The sequence below is a fragment of the Dama dama genome, chromosome 2 (assembly GCF_033118175.1).
Source record: "Dama dama isolate Ldn47 chromosome 2, ASM3311817v1, whole genome shotgun sequence".
NCBI classification, from domain to species: Eukaryota; Metazoa; Chordata; class Mammalia; order Artiodactyla; family Cervidae; genus Dama; species Dama dama.
This window is the reverse complement of record NC_083682.1, coordinates 3597501-3614181: the sequence shown is the minus strand read 5'-3', so window position 1 is coordinate 3614181 and position 16681 is coordinate 3597501. Positions and strand designations below refer to the sequence as shown.

The 16681-nt window shown below is 51.1% G+C and overlaps 1 protein-coding gene across 2 annotated transcripts in view; it reads left to right on the top strand.

Annotated features, from left to right (window-relative positions):
- PPFIA1 (PTPRF interacting protein alpha 1) overlaps nucleotides 1-16681 on the top strand; it is an 81642-nt gene that overhangs the window by 16329 nt on the left and 48632 nt on the right. For both annotated transcript variants that reach the window (XM_061161534.1, XM_061161543.1), the window contains exons 3-5: nucleotides 15176-15277; nucleotides 15740-15904; nucleotides 16559-16633. In XM_061161534.1, coding sequence (XP_061017517.1) covers nucleotides 15176-15277; nucleotides 15740-15904; nucleotides 16559-16633 — 342 coding nt within the window. The remainder of the gene's footprint in view (nucleotides 1-15175; nucleotides 15278-15739; nucleotides 15905-16558; nucleotides 16634-16681) is intronic.

Sequence of the window (16681 nt, the reverse complement as noted above, 5' to 3'; positions counted from 1 at the left end):
GTGTTCTCTGGTTCCTGCACCGCCCTTTTCTGTGGTGGAGGGCAGGGTCGACGGCTGGCCCTGGCTGGGCCAAAGGAGTGAGGGGTGATGCTGGGCACAGACGTCCCCCCGCCGGGCCAAGTCTGAGTCCTTCAGCCGCTGGCGGGGAGCGTCCCGGCACACTTGGATGGGGGTGTGGTTCCTGCCATGAGTGCCGATGGAGGTTTTGTGAGAAGGGCCAGGCATCAAGTGATGGGAGGGAGACTGCGAGGATTGTTTCAAACGTGTTAGTTTTTGCCTGTGTGGAGGGAGCCGCCGTTGGGTCCGTGTGCCTCGGAGGTCAGGCCTCACGAGGAGCTGGGACAGGGCTGGGCCCTCCCTGCGGGCTGCGCGGCTGCCTTGAGCCTCCGCAGAGCCTCCCCAGCGCCGCCTGGCCGCCTACAGGCTGAAGCTGAGGGGTGCCAGGAAAGGTGGCCACAATGGGGGGTCAGCTGTGACCGGCAGGGAAGAGAGGGAAGCGAGCAAACGGTGCAAGCTGGGGAAAGATGTGCGGTGTGTGCAGCAGCTGTCCCTGCCCCAGTGCATCCTCAAGGGGGGCTGTCGGGGAGGCAGCGGCGTCTTTAACATGCCCTCACACTTCTTGCTGGGAAACGTGGGTGAACTCCGTGGTGAGTGAAATGAGCCTGCTCCGTCTGGGGGCTCAATGACAGACCACCTGCGTGATCTACCCAGAAAGTAAGTTACCGTGTAGCCCCTGCGACCTTCCAGTGTCCTGGGGAAGCGGGGAGGGCCGGGCCTGGAGGCCTCGGGCCCCGTGCTGCCGTGCGAGGCTCTGGGGAGGCTGCCTATCCGGACACTACACCCGCACTGCCCGCATCGCTGCCCGGAGCTGCAGATGGCCGCGCCTCTGGACGCTGCTTGCGGCTTTCCGGCCGGAGTCTGAGCTCTAGGCCCGTGATGGGTGAGTTTGAGGCTCTTCTGCGCTGACCCCAGTTGCGGGAGAGGCCGGGACAGCAGGCAGCTGGTGCTTCCAGCTCCTCCTGCGGGTTGCGTGCTGTTCCTCAAGGGCAGAGCACCCCCCAGCTGGAGGGTGGGGCCTCCGAGATCGTGGCCACGAGATCGTGGCCAAAATAGACGGCAGGCGGCAACTACCTGATCGTGGGTACCGACAGTGGAAGAAAACAGTTGCTTTGGCGGCAGATGGCGCGGCCTCCTCCTGGCGGGAGGTCTCAGGGACGGCGGCCGTGTCCAGCTCTCCTCTGCCCTGACCTCCCGCCAGAGAGCAGAGAGTACAGAGAATGGAGATTGAAATCAGGGTTGGGGTTTTCTTCCTCCTGTCAGTCTCTCTCTCTCTCTCTCTCTGTTTCCTGTTCCTGATGACCTTCACTCCATTTCCAGGAGACAGTTTCGCAATCGAGACGTGTTGCCTTTTTGGTGTGTGTAGCAGGGTGCCTGCTGATGACCTGAGCAGTCGAAAGGCCCATGTGGGGAAAAGGTGGTGGGTGGTTAGAACAAAGGGTTTAAGTTGGAAAGAATGTACATTCCAAGGTTGTTTTCTTGTGCAAACCATAGAAATTCTTCGTCCCCAAAAAGTTTAACAATGAATGAAGTGATTGCCTGAAAGCGCATTCCTGCTGATAGGTTGTGCCTGCTTTGTCCAAACCTTGGACGTCCAGTACTTGCCTATTTGTACTAAAAAGGCCCGGTGCTGCCAGGAAGTAAGACTCTTTTTGGTGTACCTTCAGTGAGCAACTTCAGGCTAATGCCTCATCTTGCTGCTCAAACAGTTTCATTTCCCTTAAGTGAAATTCCTTGGTGTCGCCTTGGAATGTGTGTTTTCCTGTGCTTTGGAAACTCTACCGGTGTTGCTTCAGTTAACTTCCTCTTAAGGTTATCTCACTGGAAGTTGTATGATAATAGACATACTGATACATGTAATCCGCGTTTATGGTCCCTTTAAACATCGTCTGTAATTTAGAGGGAGCTCGTGTCCCCACCTTTGTGTAATTCCCTCGCCCAGTGGCAGGTGTTAGGTTCCGTTTCTTCACGTTAGGAAAGCCTCTGTGGAGAGCATTGAGGGAAAGGAAGCCGTTGCCACCCCCAGGCAGCGTGATGATTATTTTCATTAGGACAGAAGTGTTCCTCTCGTGTCTGGCGAACACACGAGCATCCTGGCCTCCTGCCCCTCGTCTGTAACAGGTGCAGGTGGTCCACCTCTGCGGGCCAGCGTGCCCCGTCGAAGGGGACTGCACGGCTGTGTCCTCAGCCCCGAGGTCGGGACGCATCACGCGCCGAGGCCCTGGGCTCGGCCGGTGCGTGGCCGCGGCCTGTGTGCAGAGCTGTGCCGGCCGCCCGGCCTCGCCGCTGCCCGCCTCCATGTTCCGCCCGCTCTCCCCTCCAGGACCACGCGGCCCAGTCTCGGTTTCTCTTTGCTAACACTGCTGCTCTTTCCTTCCGTTCCCTGGCTCCCCGGCGTGGGCCCTGGGTGCTGAGCCTCACGGGGCGCCTCCTGCCCTTCCTTGCCAGCCCACCCAGCTCCCGGGCGAGCCGAGCCTCGGCTGTGTGCAGTGCCCTCCCCGGCAGCAGAGGCCAGGCTCAGCTCCTTGTTGGGGTGCCAGCTCCCGGCCCGCGTCCCGGCTTCCTTCAGCTCCCACACCGTTTCCCTCCATAAACGCTTGTCCTTCCTGGCTGAGCCAGTCTGTCCAGCCTGCTCCCCTGCCTCACACCGTGGCTGCACATGTCCCTTCTCCTGGGACGCCTTTCCCACTCCCTTGTTCAAAACCCCACGTTTGTCTCACGGCCGAGGCCAGCCCTGGGTGGTCTCCTCACACCTCTGATTTCTGCTGTGCCTCAGGGGCTGCCCCGTCTGGAGGATATGATGGACTCTGCTGCCTGGGGCTGGCTTGACTTTTTATTCTTTTGATCTTTTCTCCAGTTTTTAAAATGCCTTCAACTTTAAGAAAAAAGCAGATGAAGCAGCAGGGGTGGGCATATCCCAAGGCCACGCGTGAGGAAGCAGGAGAGACCACGAGATCGTCTCCTGCGGGCGTGTGGCCGCCCTTCCGCTTTCCTTGTGGGGATACTGGTGTTGTTCCTGCTTGGCTGTGACAGTCCCTTCCTCTTCACTTGCTGTTGAGTGGTTTCTTTCTTTTCCATCCAGTCTTTCCTTCTCTTCACCCCCCGCACCTGTTTCACGTCCTCAGCTTAATAGCATCCCGATCTCAGCCACGGTGTTTCACTCCTGAGACTGTTTTGTCGTCTACAGAACACGGGTTCTCTGTTTCCCAGTGTTACAGGCAGCTTTGGTGGGAAGTCGCATGGAGCGTCTGCTGTGATACCTGCAGGGGTTGGCGGCGCTCACCACACGTGAGACGTCTGTCTGCAGACCCCTTACCGTGCCCCCCGCCCCGCGCCCCCCAGCGCAGGTGAGGGCAGCTTGGGCTGCCTGTGGGCTTGGTTCTGGTGCTCACCCGGTTATCTTCTCCTGCAGATAACATAACGTCTGTACTCGGTTCTCCCCTCCAAGCCACTTATTAACCCAGTGACCTTTGCACTTCACTAACCTGCCTGGGCCTATGTGTTCTGATTTGTAAAAGGAGGTCACTGTGAGTGCCTTACTGGGTGGCTGAGAATAAAATTTGATAAAATATATGAAAATATTTTGAAAACTATAAAGCATTAATTGAAAATAAAGTTATTGCCGTTAATATTTAACCTTACGTGTACTTAGTATAGTGCCTCAGAAACTGTTGTTGTTGTTCAGTAAATTATTTGTCTGAACTAACAGGGCAACTCATTCTTCAGGCTGTGTTTCTGTCTACTAAGCTTAGTAGAGCCACAGAGGAAAAACTGTATACCCATGGTTATATTGTTACATAATTGTAGCTTCAGTTAGGATTGTGTCCCTGGGCCTTTGATTCATTCTGAGGTATCCTCTTGTTAAATTAAAGGGTAGAACTTGTAACAGGGGACTCCTGTCAGACAGGTTTGCAGGACAGGGATACACAGACCCACAGGAGATGAGGAAGGTTACAGAGTGGTGACCGTTGCTGTCGGCAGTGGTGTGTTCCGGACTCCATGTAGAGCTACCGCCTGTACACCTGCGTGGTGCCCGGCTCTTCGCAGGGGCTGAGTTTTCAACAATGAGGGGACTCCATCTTCCGCAGAGTAGACTAGGGTCCCTGCAGTAAAATGTTGCAGGAGGCCTGGGAGAGCCTCAACCAGGAGGTGAGTGGTCCAGCCTGGCCCGAGGCCCCGGTCAGGCAGCTGGAGAGCATGTGGCTGTGACACGGGGTGGGGGTGGGAGGAGACCCCGCTGACCAAGGCCTGGTGAGTGTGGCGCCCAGGAAAGAGGTGACCAGGGGCAGAGCCGGTCGTCTGCCAGCCTCTGGGGGAGACTCCTGACGGGCGGACAGGGTCTCGCCAGGCTGAGGGGCGGCCCTGCGGGCAGTGAGACGCTGTATGGACAATAAACCCTTTATCTGTATCATTTCCACCAGTCAGCTCCGTGGTTTTCCAGTAGCCAATGTCATTCTTGTTAAGAAAACTGCATGACAGAGAATCAAAAGCCTTTTTCAAGTTCAGTTGTACTTATTACTTTCAGCCTTGGGTATATGGCCTTAAACACTGAAGCGTTTGTGTGTCTTTGACTTGTCAGCAGAATTTCAGGAAATGCTATAAATGTAGCCATGCAGCCTCTGAAGCTACTCATTCTTAAACTTGTATTTTACTGACCGAGTGTACTAGAGCCCCAGGAGGAACTCCCTAAGAAAGCCCTTTGGGCTATGGTTTTGTCCCGCGTCCTTTGATTCACTCCGAGATCCCTGCCTTCCGTCTGGTGTATCCGGACAGTGGCCCGCTCAGCCGTCCTCGGTCTCCTGCGTGCTGAGGCTTGAGCGTTCAGCTGTGGTCCCCGTGTCTGTTCCCTGCTGGCCAGAGTCACGTTGCCGCTCTAGAGCACAGTCGGGAGCAGTGTTTGCTGATGCTGTTGCATGTCAGAGAGCTGCTCTTCAGTAGTACCTGCTGGGAACGTGGTAGAAATTTCTCTTTCTGCCGACATTGCAGTCTCACAGGGCAACAGAGCAGGTCCTGTCTTATAAGCCTTTCTGTGCAACTGTTTGCCGATACCTGTGAGGGCCCTGGAAGGCAGGGCCTGAAGGCGCCTACGTGTCTCAGATATTCTCATTTAATAAAGTCATAAAGTAATTTCACAGAGTGCTGCTTTGTTCTTCAGTCGCTAAGTTGTGTCCGACTCTGCGACCTCATGGACTGCAGCATGCCAGGCTTCCCTCTCCTTCCCTGTCTCCTGGAGTTTGCTGAAACTCCTGTCCATTAAGTTGGTGAGGCCATCCCATCCTCTGTTGCCCCCTTCTCCTGCTTAAACCCAAGTAAAAGAATTGATTGTGGCTTTTTTTCGGGGGGTGGTGCAAAATTGAGGCACTATGGCAGCTAATGACAAGCCTGAAATATTCTAAAATTGTGAGTAAATCAGAAAAACCTGGAGCAACCACAGAGCTTTGTGGAGACTTGCTAAGCTGTGACCTCCTGGGCAGCCCGGGAGCAGTGCCCAGGGCGGGGGCGGCTTGACGGCGCCTTACCACTGGGCGGGGCTGCTCCTCCAAGCGCGGTCCTTCCTTCGAGGTGGTGTCGGCTTCTTCTCCAGGTTCAGGGTGCTCGGATGCTGTCCTTCCCACCCCTTCCGGACGTTTATGTGCCTGTGTTTCATGGCGGTGCCATTGCCAGGAGGCTGTGGCGGGACCACCAGTGGCCCTGGAGCGTGGCCGTGGGGGCGAGGGAGCGGTGAGCGCCTGGGGTCCTGCAGCTGGAGCCCTGTGCAGCGCCCACATTGTTGCCTTAACATGAGATGCGTGGTGGTCAGTGTCACGTGTTTCCCAAATGGCTCCCCAAGGGGTGACCCGCCGTGGTCGCAGCAGAGAGTGGAAAGCGCAAAGTCTCTCAGAGGCGTGTTCAGTCCATGCGATGTGACCGCAGGTAGAATATGAGCTTGCTAGACACAGAAACTTCGCGTGCGACTGGAGTAAGTCATTTTATCTATTTTCATAAACATGCAGGACCATGCCTGAGTCAGAGTTGACTGTTCAGCCTGCCTTCCTAAAAGTGTATGTTAAAGTGGCCGGCCGGTTGGCAGTTGTCTTAATGGGAAGCTAGGGGAGTTGCTTTGTACTTGAAATTGCCTTATATTTGGGCATGTATACTATATATGTAATATATAATAAGTAATTTGGATATCCAACCAAATAATCAAAGGTTTATGGTTATTTTTACTGTTTTGTAATAGCATAATATTTTAATCTGTCCTTTATTACCGTGAGGAGGTTAGAAAAGGCAACGATTCTAAGTGGAGAAATGATGGTAACATTTGAGCAAAATTAATGCCTTTTTCCTTTTGCAAGTGAAGTTTCACGCTTAAAAAGCAGTGAGGCCATCCTCATCTACCCAGGACTGTAAAGGCCACGCCGGCCGAACCTGTGCAGAGCTGCCCATCATCAGGGGGCGTGGTGAGAGTCGTCTGTGATCTTTACTTTTTTTTCGTCAAGGCTTCCAAACCCTGTAAGGTACAGAATGTCCAGAGAGATGACAGAGGCAGAACTAGTGTGTACTGAGTATGCTGTGGTTTATGGCACTGGGAACACTGAGAGTGAGCTAGCGTGCCCCCTCTACGCCGGCAGGCCTGCTCCTGTGTGCACCTCAGGGCGATCCGGCAGCTCCTCTCATGATATTTTTCATTCATCATTTTTTACTGACTCGTAATCACGTCACAGTGTGTTAGTTTCTGCTGTACGGCAAGTGAATCATCTCTGTGTAAACACACATCCCCAGCCCCTACCATAGTTTAAGTTATAATTTGTTTTCTCGTAAAATTGCATTCATTTAAAAAGCTACCTTAACACATGAGTTTAAGAAATCAGTACCTACCCTAATTGTAACATAAAGTGAATTTTTAGCATTTGTTTACAGTAAAATATTTTGTTATCTGAGTGCTTGGGCATGACTGCACTGAAAGACCGTGTAAGTCAGATGTGTGTACTCCTGCCAGTGAGCGTTTCCGTTTAAGAGAAGGTGGTCAGAAGCCATTCTGTAGAACAGTAGAGGAACGTCCAGATATATTAGGATAAGTGAAAACAGACCAACCTCACTTGTGTTTGATCAAAGAAAAATAACAGTAACCGAAATGAGGATAAAGTGGCATTCATGTTGCACGTGGTCAAGTGAGAAAATGAGGAAGTACAATAACCTCGCCAACAAGCTGAGCCTCTTTTGTAAGAGACACGTCAGCTAATCCCCCCCCGGAGAGGGTCCGGGGAGTGCGGGAGCGCTGCGGGAACGTGGTGCCTCCTGCTCACAGCCTGCGGCGGGCGTGCAGCCAGTGGCTAGCACAGAAGAAGGTTTTGGAGACTCGTGTGTGATGGGTGAGAAAGGAGGAGGGTGGATCCAAAAAAGAAACATTGATACCAGAGTTTGATAACACCCAGGATGACGGGGCTTCAGAACAATAGATGTTTTCACACCTTGCTGGCCCATGAGGAATCGTTTAGCAGTGTCCATTAAAATAATAAACGTCCTTTGACTCAGAACTTCTCAGATTATCCTACAGATAAACTTGGCACACATGCAAAATGACATATGTGCAAGGTCATTTGTTGCCATGCTGTTTGTAACAGCAGAAGATCGGCGGCACAAACACAAATGTCCATCAGCAAGTGCACCAAAGGTAAGTGACCAATTCATTGGTATATACAGTCATTGCAGCTATGAAAAAGGAAAAGAACTTTATGGACTGATGGGGAAACATCTTTAGGTTATGTCCCTAACTAGAGCAAAGGGAGGGGAAATGGATGTATTTGTTGGCATCCATATATACATACACATGCAAGGAACGCATAGCTGTAATCACCTGTTGTGTGGAAGAGCAGACAGGGCACTGGAGTGGAGACTTTTCTCATGTGCACCTTTGTCTCTGCTGCAAAAGTATGTGTGTGCGCTCTGCCCTAAGCCCCCTCAGGGCTGCTGCCATTACTGCTGCTCTCAGTGCTGCTTCAGGAGGCTTGTAAAGGAGACGACAGCCTTGAAGATGAGCGCAGTGGCCGGCCATCAGAAGTGACCAGATGCTCTCAGAGCATCATTGACTCTGATCCTCTTATAACTACATGAGAAGTCATTGAAGTCAGTGTCGACCATTCTACGGTTGTTTGGCATTTGAAGTAAATTGGAAAGGTGAAAAGTCTTGATAAGTGGGTGCCTCATGAGCTGACAAAAAATTAAAAAAAAAAAAAATTTTGAAGTGTTGCCTTCTCTTATCCTTCACAACAACAACCATTTCTCAATCGGATTGTGACGTCTGGTGAAAAGTGGGTTTTATACAACTTGCAAAGACCAGCTCAGCAATTGGACTGATAAGAAGCTCAAAAGCACTTCCCAAAGCCAAACTTGTACTGAAAAAAGATCATGGTCACTGATTGGTGGTCTGCTGCCCATCTGATCCGCTGCAGCTTTCTGAATCCTGGCGAAACGATTACCTCTGAGCAGTATGCTCAGCAGATCCATGAGATGCACCTAAAACTGCAACCCCTGCAGCTGGCATCCGTCAACAGAACGGGCCCAGTTCCCCTCCACCACAGTGCCTGGCTGCACGTTGGGCATCCAACGCTTCAGAAGCTGAACAAATTGGGCTGCGAAGTGTTGCTTCATCTACCCTATTCACCTGACCTGTCGCCAACCGACTGCCACTTCTTCAGGCATCTCAACAACATTTTGCAGGCAGAACGCTTCCACAACCAGCAGGAGGCAGAAAATGCTTTCCAAGAGTTCGTTGAATCCCAAAGCATGGATTTTTACCCTACAGGAGTAAACAAGCTTATTTCTCATTGGCAAAAATGTGTTGATTGTAATCGTTCCTATTTTGATTTATAAAGGTGTGTTTGAGCCTAGTTGTAATGGTTTAACGTTCACGATCCAAAACCGTGATTACTTCTGTACCAACCTCATCGTTAGAGAGCATGAGCAGCCCAGATGTCCGCGAACAGTTGAGTGGGTGAACAGAACGTGCTGCACCCGCATGATGAATCATCGTCCAGCCGTGAAAATGAGTGAAGCGGTGGCCCGCACGGTGCCGTGTGTGAACCCTGAGAACGTTACACTGCATGGAGGAAACCAGGCCCCCAAGGACAAGCGTGCACGTTGGTCTGTGTGAGGCATCCAGAGCAAGCAAGTACTGGAGACAAAGCAGACGAGTGGCTGCCAGAGGTTGGAGGGAAGGGGTGACGGGCAGTGACTTCTGACGGGTCAGGGTTTCTTGCGGACAGGGCACAGTGGCCCAGGCCCAGGAGGTGGCAGCATGCAGTCTGGCAGCTTCGGGTGGAGGGCCAGTCGGCAGCCTCAGCAGTCCCGGCAGCTGGCTCACTTGGGGGCGGGGCCAGGAGGGAGATGAGGAAGACCCTTAAGACAGATGCGCAGGGGGCTGGTGGACAGTTGCCCAGCCTGGGGGTAGAGGCCTGACACAGGTCAGATGGGCACTGCGTGTGTAGGGAGAACAGGGGCCCTCGGACGGAGCCCCTGGAGCACAGCGGTTCTGAGTGGAGAACAAGGGACCAGGGCAAGGGGAAGAGAGCAGGAAGACGGGGTCAGCTGTCCCCGGAGGGCGGGCGGGCGAGCGCGGAGCCGGGCAGTGAGGCCCCGGGAGGGCAGGGGCCTGGGCGGGGCCGAGACACAGGCCTGGGAGGGGGGTCCGGGTGAGTCATGGCCACGCGGCAGTCCCTGCTCTGCTCATGCCCTGAGGTTTAGTGTTGTTTAAAGGGAAAAAAGAAGTGAGGATTGGCCTTTGGTGTGTGTGTGTGCGTGTAAGTTGGGCTGTTAATTCCATTCTTTTACTTTATTTATCTATTTGTCTGTGGCCGTGAGCTTGTGGGATATTAGTGTCCCCCTAACCCTAACCCTCAGCAGCGAAAGCTGGACCGCTAGGGAAGTCCCTGTTTTCTGTTTCTTAATACAAAGAGAGTGCATACGTAATTGAAAATAAAAAAGAATTTCCATTTCCAGCCTACTTTCCCAGCCACAGTGGATAATCTGCATAGCAGTTTGGTGGGTAGCCATCTGTATTTCTTATATATATATATATATATATATATATATATATATATAATATATATATATTTCTTATATATATATAAGAAATATGTGTGTGTGTGTGTGTGTATATATGTATAAGATTGTGTTTGCTTTTAACTGAATTGAGATCACATTGCAGTACTGCTCTGCACCATGTTTTTTTAGGTTCAGACTATACAATCTCCATTACTTAATTGCCAAATGCTATGTATGAGCATAAATTTTGTCAGTCTCTATTCTTAGAAATCCTGAATATTCATTGAAAGGACTGATGCCAAAACTGAAGCTCCAATATTTTGGCCACCTGATTCGAAGAGCCGACTCGTTGGAAAAGACCCTGATGCTGGGAAGCATTGATGGCAGTAGGAGAAGGGGCGACAAATGATGAGATGGTTGGATGGCATCACCAACTCAATGGGCATGAGTTTGAACAAACTTTGGGAGATAGTGAAGGACAAGGACGCCTGGCATGCTGCAGTCCATGGGGTTGCAAAGTCAGACACGACTGAGCAACTAAACAGCAACAACACTTCTTAGAAATAAGAAAAATCACATGTATTGGGACCTTTGAACTGCTTATGCATTTTTCTCTGCTTGCAAATAATCAGTGATTGAAAATCCAGTGCTATCACATTCATGACTTTAAATAAGTCTAGGCTGTATATTGTCACCCTGCTTATTTAACTTATATGCAGAGTACATCATGAGAAACACTGGGCTGGAAGAAGCACAAGCTGGAATCAAGATTGCCGGGAGAAATATCAATAACCTCAGATATGCAGATGACACCACCCTTATGGCAGAAAGTGAAGAACTAAAGAGCCTCTTGATGAAAGTGAAAGAGGAGAGTGAAAAAGTTGGCTTAAAGCTCAACATTCAGAAAACTAAGATCATGGCATCCGGTCCCATCACTTCATGGCAGATAGATGAGGAAACAGTGGAAACAGTAGCTGACTTTATTTTTCTGGGCTCCGCAATCACTGCAGATGGTGATTGCAGTCATGAAATTAAAAGATGCTTACTCCTTGGAAGTTATGTCTAGGTTATAACCAACCTAGACAGCATATTAAAAAGCAGAGACATTACTTTGCCAACTCTAGTCAAGGCTATGGTTTTTCCAGGGGTCATGTATGGATGTGAGAGTTGGACTGTGAAGAAAGCTGAGCACTAAAGAATTGATGCTTTTGAACTGTGGCGTTGGAGAAGACTCTTGAGAGTCCCTTGGACTGCAAGGAGATCCAACCAGTCCATCCTAAAGGAGATCAGTCCTGGGTGTTCATTGGAAGGACTGATGTTGAAGCTGAAACTCCAATACTTTGGCCACCTGATGCGAAGAGCTGACTCATTTGAAAAGACCCTGATGCTGGGAAAGATTGAGGGCAGGAGGAGAAGGGGACAACAGAGGATGAGATGGTTGGATGGCATCACCGACTTGATGGACATGGGTTTGGGTGGACTCCAGGAGTTGGTGATGAACAGGGAGGCCTGGCGTGCTGCGGTTCATGGGGTCGCAAAGAGTCGGACACAACTGAGCGACTGAACTGAACTGAGTGAACTTGTGACTCATATTTTGCACACGTGTAAAGTTGGTCTTTTTCTTTCTAAGTGTCCCTCTGTCATCCTCCCATCATTAGGTCACAATATAAACAGTTACACATAACCTTTCTAAGCAACTTTTAATCAATACATTGGAGTTTCAAATATGTGATTTGCTGGTTCATTTGAATATATAAGCCTCTAATTATCTTTGAATTCAGAATTTAATCTAGTTTTACACCTGACTGGCAAATAGCTGCGGCTGGTAGATGATCTGAGTGAGCTCTGCAAGTCAGTTTTCAGGTGTTCATTTTGGTTTCCTAAGAATTAGACCCCATTTCCGTCCTTTGTTACACTCCATGTCCCTTTACTAAGAGGACATACACTTTTTGCCTCCAGTGGAGCTTTATTCTTTTCTCAGCAGGTTAGCAAAAATAATCAGTAATTAAAAAATAGAACTATTGATGGAGATTAGAGATTAGAAGGTGTAGAACTGTGTGTGACACAGGGTGGTCAGGTGAAGCACATGGGATGCGGGCAGGAGACGGAAGGGTTTGGGACCCCATGAGGGTGGACTTTGACCAGACCCTGCCGCTCACCCCGCCCCCACCCCACCCCCCACCCGAGTCCTCCTGCTGTGTCTGGGAAGAGAGCAGGGTTGGCACTTCCCAAGCCAAATGTCGCATCCCATCTGTAGGACGTACTGTAAAATCAGCTTGATTGTGGACTTTGACCAGTCATGTCTGGTTTGAGTAACCTGATCCTGTTGTCCAGACCCAGAAATGATGAGTATTGGCATTTTAACACATTATGTGAAATCAGGTTTTTAAAACTGATGTTAATGATTAGATGTTATTTTCCCTGGTCTCAATCCTAGAAAATGTCAAATGGAAATGCAAATCTGTATTGTAAAGACTTACATTTTAAACGGAAGATATTCCAATGATTGTTATATCTGTTCACTTTCAAAGAGTGAACTTCAAACTTTAATTACAGTAAATAGAATGTCAGTTTTAACTGGCTTACAGTTTTTTTTTAAACAAACATTTTTTTTCTAAAGAGAAAAAAAATTGAATGCTGACAATTAGGTTCTTATCGTGGAAATCGTGTAGATCATTTATTGCACATATTTGGAATTTATTCAGGCTCTCCTAATTTTTTTTCTGCAAAAATAATACAAATGCAGTGCACATATGAACATGCTTTTGGAATCTTAAAGTTTGGAATTTCCTGTCTAATGTTTATCTAAACTCCTAAGTTTAATTTGCTTTGATACTTTTTTTTCAGTTGAATTCTTTTGAGCAAAGAGAAGAGTTTTTCTTTAAGGAGTGAAAATAATTGTGAAGTCCTATACATTTGTCTTCTACTGTATTCAAAGTGGTATTTCACAGAACGGTTTTAACTGTTGGATTCATTGTAAGAAGCACTTGTATTTAGCCAAAATGATGGGAATTAGATAGCCTCTTCATAGGGGAATGAAGACAGTTTGGCGCTATTAGGGGAATCTGCGTATAAAAGATAAGGCTTGCGTCTGGTGATGAAGGGGTTAAAAAAAAAAGGGCGCTGGTGGGAAAATGCGGGGAAGGGTCCTCTGCGAGTGGAAGTGGGGAGACAGCAGCACCTCCGGGGCCTGCTCGCCACACCCCCCCACGATGCCTGGTCCCTCGGCCTTCCACGTCTCCCCAGTTGTCTTCCCCCACGGCAACGCTGCAGACCACTACCATCACAGCCTCTCCAGCCTTTCCCACACACACACAGGCACACAGGCACGCCTCTCTCACCCGGGGGGAGCCTGCTCCTGTCACGTCAGTGCCCCGTCCACGCGGCCCGCAGTCTACTGGAAGGCCCACTGCCACGGTCCAGGCGTCCCGCCCTGCTCCATGATGGCTGCCTCCCGCCCCCCACAGTGAGTCTCGCCCCCCACAGTGAGTCTCACCCGCCCTTCCTCTCAGCACAGAGGCATCTGTTTTTCTCAGTGAAATCGGGAGAGATTAAAGCAGGACTTCCAGAAAGCGCCCCCACCAGCTCACTGTTTGTCTGGATCTGGGCCCATGGATCTGACCTTGACCGTGGGTGAGCCGTGCGCCCGGGAAAGGCGCCCTCTGCCCGCTCAGCTCCCACCCTGCCCCGGACCCCCGTCGTCAGCTCATCCTGTATCAGGGCTCTCCTGACCCTGCATCTCCTGTAACCTGATTGCCTTCAGCGCTTGACTGCAGAGTCCCTCCCGAGAGCGAGCGTGTGCTCCCCGCTGCCCTCCCCTCCATCGTCTGTCCACTGGGCTTTCGGCCCTGCCGGGGCTGCTGACCTGCTGTGGTCCTGGCCACTGTTGGCCTCCGCTTCAGCAGAGCCTCTCCTGACCAGTCAGGGACTCCTCTCCAGGCACCCGTTGACTCTGGCCGCTCCTCTCAGGGCTCCTGACTCCTGAGCTGGTACCTTCCTTCCTGGCCTCCCCCAGCCTCCCCGGCCGGCACCTCTCCTTTCCCAGCAGTGGCTTCTCGCTGGGCTCAAACCTCGGCTCCTCTTGCCCACGCTCAGCGCCTTGCTGCTCGGTCTCACCTTGGCCTGTGTCCCCTAGGACTCCAGGCTGGGGGGCCCTGGACTTGACACTACCGCTTGAAGGCCTGAGTACGTCTGAGCTGAAGCTTGTCTGAAACTGGACATTTAGCACTCCCTCCAAAGCCTGCTCTTCCCGTAGACATCCCCCCCTCGGAGAACAGCGTCTGCATCTGTCCCTCACTCCTGGGGGGCCGTGGAGAGGAGACTAGTCCCCGGGGCTCCCCTCCCTGCCCGCTTCCCAGCCATGACGCTCAGTGCCCGTGCCACGTGGGCAGAGTCTGTCTGGTGTGAGGACACGCTGGATTGCTTCTTCCCAGCGGGACTGGAGGTTTGTGTTTGCCAGTCTGCGCGGAAATCCTGGTGTGAAGGGCTGTTCACGTTCTGCAGCTGATCGATGCTCTTAGGGGCCACCTTGTCTCCAAAGAGTTCTGTGTGTGTGCACACGCATGTAAATTGTGATAAAATACGTATAGCATGAATTTACCATTTTACCCAGCTTATTGAATGACAGGTGACTTCAGTGGAGTCAGGCTAACACTGGCCTTGGGGTGCCGTCAGCCTTTCCCAGGGGAGCGCTCCAGAGCCTGGCGGCAGTGTGGACCTTATGTTTTTCCTCGCTCTCCCCAGGGTTCTAGGCCACTTGTCTGTGTGTCGTTTAAGGATCTCTTCATCCACTTTGTTGTTAGGATTTATTGTTTAGGAAAGCATCTCAGACTTCCCTGGGTCTGGAGAAGGCAGGCTTGGATTCCGGGTTCTCCCCTGTCGCGGGCCTGCCAGGTCGAGGTGGAGGCTGAAGGCTGGTCTGAGTTGTGGTGGACTGTGTGGTCTTGGGGTCAGCGGACCCCCTCTTCTCCGGAGGGGCGGGGAGATCCTTTGTGTGGAGGGAGCCTGATGAGGCTTGACAGGGTCAGTCTTCAGAGTCTCGGTCTCTTTAATTTGTGTTAACATTTAGTTACTTACTCATTTAACTGTTTTCTAGGAGTTCGCAGCACTTACTAAAGAACTAAATGTATGCAGGGAGCAGCTTCTTGAAAGAGAAGAGGAAATCGCTGAGCTGAAAGCAGAAAGGAACAACACCAGGGTCAGTAGGGGGGTCTCACGTGTTGACATTTGCCCCGCGGAGCTCACTGCGGGGCTCCGCGTTGCTGTCTTTGAACTCTGGTTTTCAGCTCATTTTTCACATCTTCCCACTGAGCAGACCAGGGTGGATCAGTTCAGGGTTCTCATACCTTGCTTCAAATGTATGATGAGAGCTAATGTAATTTTAGTATATTTGAGGGGGGTTTCTCTTAACTCAGATTTTTGTCCACACTTCACTTTGTGTGGGATCTTACCTCCCCGAATGGGGATTAAACCCATGACCCCTGCAGAAGTGTGGAGTCTTAACTACTGGGCCACCAGGGAAGTCCACTCTAACTTTGGACTGGACTGGCGGGATTCCGACTTGCTTAGCACGGTTTTGGCCATAGCGTGAGGCTGAGGGTGTTATTGGCCCCGAATTTAAGCATGAGGTTGAAGGTGCTGCCCTGGCCCCGCCCTGCAGCTGCTGCTGGAGCATCTGGAGTGCCTGGTCTCCCGGCACGAGCGGTCCCTCCGGATGACGGTGGTCAAGCGGCAGGCGCAGTCCCCCGCCGGCGTGTCAAGCGAGGTGGAGGTGCTCAAGGCGCTGAAGTCACTGTTCGAGCACCACAAGGCCCTGGACGAGAAGGTACCAGCCTCCCGGCCCTCCTGGATTTGTACACTTGCTGCCTGGTTAGGTGGACGATGCACGTGTTTGTGTAACTAGCTGACTTTTGAGCATCTTGTATTCTTGTAAGTAACGTTTTTTCTGTAAGAAGTCACAGAGGTCTGTATGGTTAAAAAGTGTTGCCTGTGTACATGCTCAGTCGTGTTCGAGTCTTTGCGACCCTGTGGACTGTAGCCCACCAGGCTCCTCTCTTCATGGGACTTTCCAGGCAAGAATACTGGAGTGGGCGGCCAGGGAATCTTCCCTACTCAAGGATCGAACCTGCTCTCCTGTACTGTCAGGCAGATTCTTTACCACTGAGCCCCCTGGGAAGCCCCCAGTTGAAAAGTATTAGCTGGCACAAATGTCTCAAGATTTATTATATTCTGTATATCAATTTGCAATTGAGAACTGGGTAGTAGAATTAAAGGTAACATGTTTTGTCTCAAACTTGGAATTGAAAGCTGTTAACAAGCGGATTTCCTTGATGTTAAGATCAATGAGAGACATTGAAGGTGCTCCGCTGCCGTAGCTGCGTATCGGGATGCGTGTGCAGTGAGGGGGCCCTGACGTACACACACACGTGAACACACGTGAACACACACATGAACGGTGACGCGGCGCCTTCTGTTCCAGGTGAGAGAGCGGCTGCGTGTGGCTCTGGAAAGGTGCAGTTTGTTAGAAGAGGAACTAGGTGCAACGCACAAAGAGGTGAGCCTGGTCAGCCATCGTGCAATTTCAGTTACGGGTGTCATTTCT